The sequence below is a fragment of the Prosopis cineraria genome, unplaced genomic scaffold (genome assembly GCF_029017545.1).
Source record: "Prosopis cineraria cultivar Desert tree isolate PC_DT_omini unplaced genomic scaffold, ASM2901754v1 PC7, whole genome shotgun sequence".
In the NCBI taxonomy this organism is placed as follows: domain Eukaryota; kingdom Viridiplantae; phylum Streptophyta; class Magnoliopsida; order Fabales; family Fabaceae; genus Prosopis; species Prosopis cineraria.
Genome location: NW_026555338.1, coordinates 17,661,864 through 17,673,773, shown reverse-complemented (window position 1 = coordinate 17,673,773; position 11,910 = coordinate 17,661,864). Strand labels below are relative to the sequence as shown.

Genomic DNA, 11,910 nt, shown 5'->3' with positions numbered 1-11,910 from the left:
TATAATTAACAATGTTAAATATTATATTAAAGTTAAGGTTGTGAAAACAAGTCGAAAGTTTTTTTTAATTATAGTAAAATAGAAGAGATATTAATGCGTTTTACTGAAAACAATTGATAGTGACAATCACACGTTTTTTGATGAAAAATAGGGAAAAAAAATACTCACAAAAAGATGAAGACTTTAAAGTGAACAGAAGAGATGAGGAATTGACATAACAGTAAGACATTAATTTTTATTTTGTTTGAAGCGAACTTTGCACAAGGAATCTTTTACTTTTCTTATGTGAAAAAATTAAAATATATATTGAATACTATTTTGTTTTTAGTTATACTTATAATAGGAATCTCTGATATAACAAAATGAAGGATCTACAAGATATTATATTTGCCCGAAAGAAAAAATAAGTAAGTGACTATACATGTAAGAATATTTTTCTGATAATATTTAAAATAGTACTATTCATTTAAATTATTATTATTATTATTATTTTTAAAATACTTTAGTTGAAAAGAAAAAATTATATATGTGTTTTCATTTTATTTGAGGTTAAAAATATTGTGAGATAAAGGAAATGTCTATTTTTCCACTGCGGAAGAAAATTTCTATTGAATTGGAAAGACTTCTAAAATTTTAGAGAGGATGGATCAAGGAATCTTCCACATAAATTTCACATGGTTGATTTATTGTCTTGGAAAAGTGATAATATCACTTTACAGCACCGTTTCCAGAATTAATGATGAAAGATGCTTAATGTAATCATTCATAAACGCGTTTTGATCAATGGACAATGCATCCCATATGTGAAAAAGGTTTACCAACCATGTTTCTACATTCCAAAATATATATGGGACAATAGCATATAAGGTCCTCAAAAGAAGTAAAATTACACTACAGGCCCAATTCAATTTGATAATGCTTTATATAGGCCTGAATCTCATTTGCACATTTGTGTTATTGGAGTTGTAAATCAGTGCATGAAAGTAGCAAATCACCGATAATAATGTTAAACTTAACAAATTTTTTCTTTATAAATTAATTAATTTTACTTGAAAATTTTTACTTTGATGTTTATAAATCAGGAAATAAAAGTAGCAAACGTTTAGAATAATTTATTAAAGGACCTTTTATCTTTATTTTTATTTCCAATTTTTTTATTTGTATATAATTTTATTATCAATCTTTTAGCTCTTTAAAATTATTCCCCACCTTGTATTTGACGTTTATATGATCCATTCAAGAAGCCTATTAATAGTTGATTTTTTCTTCAATCATAAATGATAGTAGGCATCATTTCACAGGAGAACTAACGAAAATGTTCACAAGCGAAAAATGTATACATGTAAAAGTGTATTTTTATCTATGTTTCAATACTTCTTTCATTTTATTCATTTTAGAGATTAATTTCTTATAACATAACAAACTAAAGTTCAAATTTTTGTTGAGAGATATATTCATATTTAGTGCTTGATTGTGCCTGGAATATGATTGTCTCCAATATAAGGACACCTATAAACAATAAAAAAAAATACTTCTCACATTTTTAGATATAAGTAATTTTAACAAATTTACATAATTTAAGAAAGTTAAATAATTATAATAATTATGTATAAAATAAATATATTACTCATTTTCCAAATATACTATGTCTCCAAATACCCCTTCTACTTCACCTAGGTATGAACCATTCAAAACAATCTTGTTAGAGGAGAGGTGAATAAGTATTCGATTGCATTAGCTTTTTGGAGAAAATTAAAGTTTCTTGTTTTCAATGATGGATGTCAGCCAAAAAAATATTCAATCTCTACGTAGGTGTCATTTAAATAGTTAATATTTTAAGAATTTAATGGATTGATTATTTTTGTACAAACTTAAGTAACATTATAGATATTTTTATCCCTTTTCTTACTTAAAACTATTGGATGCTCTTGACTAACAATTTCCTGAGTATTTTTGCCCATTTATCTTATAAAATATTATTGACGATATCAGTAACAACTGCTATTGCTAAAAAAAAGTTCTTCAAAATTAAAATTACATAAATATTATTTAAGATAAACCATGTTACAAAATAATATTATTTATATATCTTTATATTATTTCCTCTGTCCTTATATATAAGAGGTTTTTTAAAACATTTTTTGTCCCTTATAAGAGGTTGTTAGCATATTTTTTAATGAATGAATTATTATACCCTTATTAAATTGAAAAGAGAAAAAATAAGTACTTTCATTAATTTATTTTAAAAAAATTTATTTTTTATTTTTAATAATTAAGGGTAAAATTAAAATGTTGTTATGTTTTTAATTAAATAATTAATTTTTATTAATTTATATTATTCGATTAAAAATATCTTAAACGAAGGGGGTACTTTTAAATTTTTCGAGCTACAAAATTAAATATTAAATTAAGCTTTTTAAATAATTTCGCTTTACACCTCATTTCCTTCACATTCGAATGCCAGGAGGAAACCAACTGCATATCATCAATCTAAAAGTATGGGACCCACAATAAGTCAATAACCAAATCGTGGATGTTGTTGTAAAATTAATGTTGGAGTTTGCATCGTTTTCAAATATTTAAAGAAACATATTATATCATAAAATAAATTTAAGATGCTTAATATTCCGAATACTCCTTTAACACACTTTAATTTTTTATTTTTAAAAATTACATTAAAGTTAATGTTATGGAAACAAGTTGAAATTTTTTAAAGCTTTAATAAAACTGAAAGGAGTCAATGTGTTTTAATAAAAATGATATTTATTATCACACATTATTTGATGAGAAATAGAAAAGAAGACTTAAAGAAGGTGAAGACCTTAAAATAGATATTTTTTGATACATAAATTTTTATTTTATTTGAAGCAAACACTACCATGAGGAATCTTTTACTTTTCTTATGTGGAAAATTTGCCCATAAATTGAAAAGGCATTTGGCAAGTGATCGACGGAGATGAAAATTCCATGATTCTTGAACTGTCTTGATTGATTATTACTGTTATACAAGGCTTGAAGAATAAAATTTCCATTTAATTAGCCTGAGATTCGAAAAAGTCCCCTCTCTCTCTATATATATATATTGAATAATATTTTGTTTTTTATGAGGAATACTATTTTGTTTTTAGTTATAAGGAAAATGGACAATAAAATACTTTCGAATTATATAAATAATAATTTAATCTCTCAAAATGTTATAATTTTACTAAAGTTTTTAAGGACCTCTTTTGTCAATAAATTTTAAATTAAAAAGATCATTTTACCTTTATTGATAAGTTGTGATTTCTTATTCAATTCTTGCAATTTTTTGAATAAAAGCTGTGATTCTTTAAACAAAAGTTGTGAATAGGTTTGTTATTTTGAGAACTTATTTTTTAATAATAGAAATTATATTTAAAAAATTATAATTTCTTGTTCAACTTTTGTAATTTACAAGACAAAAGTTTTTATTTTTTAAGCAAAAGTTGTAATTAAAGCTTGTTTTTTAATAACATAAATTACACCTGACAAGTTTTAATTTCTTGTTCAACTTTTACAATTTACAAAACAACAGTTGTAATTTTTTAAACAAAACCTAGAATTGGAGTTTGTTATTTTCAGTAAAGGTAAAATAGCCTTTTCATTTTAAAATTTATTAACATAGAGGTCTCTGGAGACTTCATTAAAATTATAATATTTTAAAAGATCAGATTATTATTTATATAATTTAAAAAGATTTTATTATCATTTTCCCTATTCATAATAGTCATCTTTGTCATAACAAAATGGATTTACCAGATATTACATTTGGCCAAAAGAAAAAAAACAAGAGACTATATACGTAAAAAAAATTTTCTGATGATATTAAAATTGAAATTCTGTTCATTTAAATTATTATTATTTTAAAAATATTTGAGTTGAAAAGAAAAAAAATATATATATATGTATATGTTCTCATTTTATTTGAGATGAAAAATATTGTGAGATGAGTAAATGTTTATTTTTCTAACGTGGGAAAAAAAAAGTTTTCTATTAATTTGAAAAGACCTTTGGAAATTAAAAAAGGAAGAATCATGAAACTTCCGCACATGTTCCATGCAGTTCACTCATTTCCTTGGAAAAAGTGATCATCACACGTCTATGAAAATATAATGTCACTTACAACACTACTTTCAAAATCCGTGTTTTTTTTTTTTTACCAACTTTTAGAATCTGCGTTGAAGGTGCTTTTATGTACTAAAACATGTTTTTTATGCAAAAAAAAAAAGTTTAATTAATTGAGTTTGGGCATGTCACCAAGTTCAGATAGTTACAAAAATACATACAGATTTCCTACCTTAAACAATATGTAGTAATACGTGTCTTCATCAATGGACAATCCATCACACGTGGAAAAAGTTCACCAACTATATGTTTCTACATTCCAAAATTTACGAGGGAGAATTGCATCAAAGGCCTCCAAAAGGGGAAAAAAAAAATTGTTCTGCAAGCCTAATATAATTTGATAATGCTTTGTAGGCTAGGAGACTCATCTATAATTAATTTCCATAAATTGAAATGATTGAACTACCCTTAATGACCGAGAAGGAAATAGACTCTTTCATATCAAGCAATGCAAGGGTTGTTGAATATTGGTCTGTAAATAGAGTTTTTGTAATTATTGGCCATCAGTTGTTGGCGGTGACACCGCTTCATTGTAGAAAGGGTGAGACTTTAAGCATTTGAATGACTTTCCAAAAGCAAAGTTCTGCAAGGTGCAAAGCACGCGTATAGACCATGCTTTTAGGATCCAATGAAGATTTTATATAGCGAAGATTATGAGGACAGATTCATTGTTCTTGTGTTGAAATTTTGCGTGAAGCAAAAGAGTTTATAATTTTGAGAGTTAAACATAACCAGAAGCGGTGATGTATATGTTTAACAGGTTACATCAATTATAGTGTATCTATTAGTTTATCTTTATTCATAGGAAGAATAATCATGGAATTCTTTATCAATAAAAGTCTATTATAATTTTAAACTATAATAGAAATAACAAATCATATTTATTCTTTAATCTGTCTCTATTTTTTTTTTGACCGGACATATTTATTCATTAATCTCTGAGCAATGTAATTCATTAAATTCTGTTCAAGGTACATAGGCCGACATCTAGTTAATTATTAAAGTGGTATTTCATTAATAGTGCAATAATTTTGTTTTTTAATTTCAAGATATTGAAGCTAAAGCTCTTGTACTCTCGTAGTGTATCATATATCTCTCATGCAATGGCATTAATTTACTCTTAAATTTCCTTGAAGTGCATCAGATGTGTTAGGTGGCAAGAAAATGATGGACATAGAAATTAAAGCTTTCATGCACACTATAGAAGCCTCTACTAACATTATAAATACTAACAAGTCTGGCAAGAGCTGCATATATTCATAAACATCAGGCACCACTTAGAAATTTGTCATGGGTTCCCATAACAATACTTGTGTTTTTATTTTTCTCTTGTTCCTTACCTTACTAATAAATCATTTTTCCATATGCAACACATCTGATCAAGCTCTCTGCATTTTAAGTGAGCGGCAAGCCCTTCTTAATTTCAAGCATCATCTTCTTGATCCATCAAGTAGGCTTGCCTCTTGGTCCAAGGACATGAACTGCTGTAATTGGACTTCAATTGTTTGCGATGGTGAAACCGGACATGTTCTTCAACTTCACCTCAGAACTTCACCCCCTTCCTATTATCAAGCTGATGAGATGTCACGGTTCGGTGGTGAAATACATCCTTCAATACTTGATTTGAAACATTTGAGATACTTGGACCTGAGTGGCAATGACTTTGGTGGAATGCAAATTCCTAGTTTCCTGGACTTAATGAAGAGTTTGACATATCTTAACCTCTCTGATGCTGGATTTAGTGGAAGCATTCCTCACCAAATAGCAAACCTCTCCAGTTTGATCTATCTTGACCTTGGAGGTAATTTTTTCAATGGAAGCATTCCTCACCAAATAGCAAATCTTTCCAATTTGATCCATCTCGACCTTGGAGGTAATTCTTTCACTGGACCCATTCCTCATCAAATTGGGAATCTTTCTAGCCTACTCTTTCTTGATCTTGATAGGGATTATCATTATGATGACACGGATTATGAGATATCCTTGTTTCTAGAAAATCTTCAATGGCTTTCATCCCTTTCTTTCCTCAAATATCTACAATTAAGTCATGTGAATCTATCTAATGCATTTGATTGGTTGCATGCTTTGCAATCACTTCCCTCATTGACAGAGTTACACTTAACAAGATGTACTCTTCATCATCATTTTGATCCAACCATAGTGACTAACTTTTCATCTTTAGCAGTTCTTGATCTTTCAAATTTTGTTGATTTTGGAGCTTCTTCCATTCCAAAGTGGATTTTTCAACTAAAAAATCTGGTTTCTCTTAAATTAAGCTCTAATCATTTGCAAGGGTCCATCCCAGATGGCATTCAAAACCTCACTCTCATTGAAGATCTTGATCTATCTTCTAATTTGTTTAATTCTTCTATCCCTAATTGGTTATATAGTTTGAACCATCTCACGTCTCTTAGACTCTCTTCAAACCAATTGCATGGAACAATTTCATATGCGATTGGGAACTTGACTTCTATGGTTACTCTTGATTTGTCAGAAAATCAACTTGAAGGGCCAATTCCAAGCTCTTTAAGAAATCTTTGTAGCTTAAAAAGTGTGTCTTTCTCAAACCAAAAATGCAATCAACAAGTTTTTGAAATATTAGGAATAATCTCAGGATGTGTATCACATACACTAGAGAGTTTGACTTTATCTAGTTCAACACTATATGGTCATTTGACAAACCAAATTGGGATTTTCAAAAATCTTGTTTATCTTGATCTTTCTGGTAATGATATTCAAGGTGAAATTCCTAAATCTTTAAGAAATCTCATCTCTTTGAATCATCTTTATCTTTCGGACAATCAATTCATTGGAAATCCTTTTGATGTGATACAATCCCTTGTAATGTTACAAACACTTTCCATTAGCGATAATCTTTTTCAAGGAGAGGTGAATGAAGATCACCTTGCTAATTTCACCAAGCTATATGCATTTTTTGCATTAGGAAACAAGCTCATTTTAAAAGTGGGTCCCAACTAGATTCCATCTTTTCAAAAGATAAAATTATTGTACATGGACTCATGGCACTTAGGTCCCCACTTTCCATCATGGTTGCAATCACTCAAGTGTCTTAAGAATTTGGTCATACCCAACAACAACATCTTTGATTCTATTCCCACATGGGTTTGGGATGCATTTCCCCGTGCTTTTTATTTTGATTTCTCTAACAATGGTATCCCTGGAGAGCTTTCTAATACCTTGAAGAATCCCATCAATGTCTCAGTAATTGATCTAAGCTCAAATCACTTGAGTGGTCATTTACCACACATTTCACCTCATGTGCATCACTTAGACCTCTCAAGTAATTGGTTTTCTGGACCCCTAGACTCATTCCTATGTCAAAAGATGGAAGAGCCAATGAAGTTAAGACTTCTCAATTTGGCATTAAATAACTTGTCTGGTGCAATACCAAATTGTTGGATGATGTGGCCAAATCTAATCATTGTGAAGTTTGATAACAACCATTTTAGTGGGAACTTGCCCACATCCTTTGGATCCTTACAATGGTTGAGCTCCTTACAAATTCGCAACAACTTACTTTCAGGAAATTTTCCTATTTGTTTGAAGAACAATACTAAATTGCTTTTCTTGGATCTTAGGGAGAATCAATTTTTAGGGATTATTCCTTCATGGATGGACAAATTCTCTTGAATTTGAAGGGTTTTCTCCTAGGATCAAACAAATTTGTTGGTGAGATTCCCAAGCAAATATGCTTGTTGAAATTTCTACAAATTTTGGACCTTGCACATAACAACTTGACTGGACAAGTACCAAAATGCATCAACCAATTGACTGCTATGTTGGTGAAGAATAATAGTTTAGACTCATACATCGAGAGCATAATAAATAGCAGTTACTATTATGTATTTGATGTGCTCCTTGAGGTGAAAGGAAGAGATGATGAATATAGGTTTGTAGGACTTGTCATAAGTATTGACCTTTCAAGCAACAAATTGTCTGGAGAGATACCAACAGAAATCACAAATCTCAAGGGGTTGCATTTTTTGAACTTGTCCAACAATATTTTGCATGGCCAAATTCCTCAAAGCATTGGCAATATGGAATCATTGGAGGCTATGGATTTCTCAAACAATCAACTTTATGGTGAAATCCCATCAAGCATGTCCAATTTAAATTTTTTGAGCAAGTTGAACTTGTCTTACAATAATTTGATGGGGAAAATTCCAACGGGCACCCAATTGCAAAGTTTTGATGCGACTAGTTTTGATGGCAATGATCTATGTGGTCCTCCACTACAAAACAATTGCATTGATCTATCCAATGTCCATGAACATGGCAACAATGAGAAAGAAGCTCGTGAACATAAAATCAATTGGTTTTATGTTAGTATGCCATTGGGATTTGTTTCAGGATTTTGGATAGTAGTTGGTCCTTTGCTGTACAGTACATCCTGGAGGTACAAGTATTTTCAGTCCCTTGATTATATGGTGTACAAACTACAATGTTTATGGTGTTGAGAAGAAAAAACGGTGTAGGTTTTGTACCTGCGTCTGTAATAAAGGCATCAGAAGCAATTTAATTCTATTTATCTCTTGATGGATTTGTGTCTATACAAAAGTTTCTAATGTATTTTGAGAGAGTTCTGATGCAAGTCTTAGTGATGATGGGATAAAAAGTTTTCAGGCTTTGCTTTGTTCTTCTATCCCATGTTTGTATATTTAGCCACATTTACTTTTTTGCTTCATCTTCTTTATAAATTGATTCCTTGGGCAACACCGGGTACCCATATATACAACTGTGGAAGTTTGAACTCGTGTGTGTATATATCTTCCAGTTTATGAGCACTAGTTACCAAAATATAACTTGTTAATAATCTGATTAGCTATATATACCTTAGTAACCTGCCAAAAAAAAAAAAAAACAGTGGGGTATAAATCTGTAAGCTTCTCAGGAAGTGGCAGGTAACTATTACGACACAATAGTATGAAAAATTATATTTAACTGTCTCTAATTTTTATTGTTAGATGTTTCAATAAAAATAAAAAAGTACGTAGTTTTTTTCAAATGATAATATGATGAGGGCATTTTTGTAAATAATTATTATATTGTTGTCATGTTATTATCACAAAGTTATATGCATAACATGACCCAGAAATAAAAACATAATAAATAATCAATGAAAACTTCTAGTCAATCGAGTTTGTCTATCAATTTAGTTCCTTAAATTTAATTTTTATTGATTTGATTCATTAAATTTTCCTAAATTATCATGTAAGTCTTTTTTAAGTTTCAAAATATAAATTGACTTCTAAAATAATGTAATATGTAAAGTATATTGATGAATTAACATATATATATATATATATATTAGCACAATGAAAAAAAATTAATCCTTAAATTAGTTTAATTTTTATCAATATAATCCTTCACGTGGTATTTTGTTCTCTTGTTTTGTATAATTTTAGAGTCTATTTTTTTATAACCTAAATAATTATAATTCTTTTCATTAATCTGCATGACTTATAGCCATATTCTGTTATCCATGTTAGCAAATTTTAATGATATAGTTTCCTTTTTAAATAATAAGAATGGAAATGATAGCTGAAATAAATTAAGAGATTAAATTAATACAAATTAAATATGAAAGATCAAATTGATAATTAAGATAAATTTAAAGAACTAAAAGTTGCATTATCCTATAATTAAACAAATGAAAATATTGAACAATAAATTCCGTTAGCACAGGTAAAAATTTGATTGACCGAGAGATGAATTATGAGCACGAATGATTCGGTGGTACGCCATGGTACATATAAAATAAGAACTCATACATATAATGTGCGCGCGCGCGTGTCGATGCTGCCAGAAAGAAAGTGGGAATCAGAGTATTGGAAGCCATTGTTGGGACTTTGGATTGATGATGTTGGTGTGGCAGACATTGTGAAAGGAACAAACTACGTGAAATCATTATAAAAGTATGGGACCCACAAGGATATACTACAATCATGGATGTTAACATTATTACGTTATTTACAAATATTGAAAGGAAAATATCATATCTAAAACAAATTTAAATTTCCAAAGTGCTCTGAGTGAATAGTTGAGAGTATCAAATTCTTTTAACACTATAATTTTTTATTTTTAAAGTTCGATTTACCTTTTACATTGATTATTATATATATATATATATATATATGTTACATGATGTTGAAATTAAAGTAATTTAACTATTTAAGAAATTTAATATATCTTTCTATTCGGTTATATTTATAATTATTAGTTATAGTTATGGCCGATATAAGCCATCGATATAAGATGTTAATTAATCATCCTAAATAATTATAAAATTATCAGGTATCACATTTTTTACACCAGTTGCCTTGAAACTAAACTGGGGTAAAAAACTCGTGTAAAAGCCAATTTTCTGTACTCCATCAAGAGAAATTCCTTTATGCAAACTCTGGCCCAATAATTAAGGCTTAGGCCCACATTAAGAAACTGTCATTTTTATAGCCCATAAATAGAGCCGTTCGTGACACACAATTATCAACTCCCATGTGGAGACATTTAAGAACTATGGGCATGTTTGGATACCCATTTAGAATTAATTTTGGGTTTAAAATTATGGTTTTGAAAATTTTTATCCAAACACCCCAATTTTCCCAAACTCCATTTAGTTTCTAAAACTCCATTTGGAATAAGCTAAAATTTGTTTCATTTTGAAAAATCAATATCATAATTAATTTTTTAAAATTTATCCAAACACCATCACATTCTAATAATCAATTTTTTTCTTAATCAATTTTTTTCAATTAAAATCCAAACACACCATATAAGATTTGGCTCTCTTTAGTTTTTCCTTTTTTTATTATAAGGTGTGCTTTTAAAATTTAAATTAAATCCTAAATCGTTTAGTCACGTGGGATTAGTTCAAATGACAAGGCTGGGGGTGAAGCATTGGAATGATGAAAGATTGAAATTCCTTTAATGTGAAAAAAATTAAAAATCAATTAGTTATATAGGAGTGAGTGTTGGCCTTTAAGGGACAACATAAACATAAATTTGAAGCAGTGGAAATAATAATGTTGAGATGAATGTACAAATATATATATATATATATAAAGATAAAATATAAAATGAGCATATATAAAAAAAAAGTTGGTATAGCATTTATTGAGGGAAAAATAGTAAAAAAATTATTTGAAATGGTTTAAATATGTACAGAGAACATTGTGGGAGGTATTGACGAGGAGAGTACTTAAAATGAATAATCTTAAAAACTGTAAAGAAGGGAGAGAAAGACTAAAGAGAACATTTATTAAAATTGTTGACCAAGGTCTCTTAATTAACCATATTTTAAAAGCTTGGTAAATGATAGAATACAATGATATCATGTAACCAACCCCACCTAATGAAATAAGTCTTATTGTATGATTAACTATTTATGATTTAGTCAAAAATGGATTAGATATGTTTAATTACAAATCCTAGGCACTTTAAAATGTTGAATATATACATTATTATATATGTTACATGATGTTGAAATCTATATATATCAAGTTTTACAAATAATGAAATAAATGTAAACTAATTTGGCTGACTTAGAAACGCACAATTAATGAAGTCGACAGGGATGAAAAGTTTCTATGCAGACTCAGGTGGACTACCAATAATGGAATTAGTAATTTATAGTTGGTAATAATTAAGAAAAACTAATTTATACTATATGTATATATTTGCCTACAGAAAGGATGACGTTACGTTGACCGAGTTTTGGGAAGAAAATCCACAAAATAAAAACAATCA

At 28.8% G+C, this 11,910-nt stretch overlaps 1 protein-coding gene across 1 annotated transcript; it reads left to right on the top strand.

Annotated features, from left to right (window-relative positions):
- The first annotated feature begins 5,619 nt into the window (after positions 1-5,619).
- Positions 5,620-8,621, top strand: LOC129316537 (receptor-like protein EIX2). The gene is made up of 2 exons (XM_054960956.1): positions 5,620-7,032; positions 7,743-8,621. Exons 1-2 carry the CDS (start codon positions 5,620-5,622, stop codon positions 8,619-8,621), a joined length of 2,292 nt encoding a protein of 763 aa, XP_054816931.1.
- Positions 8,622-11,910: the final 3,289 nt, after the last annotated feature.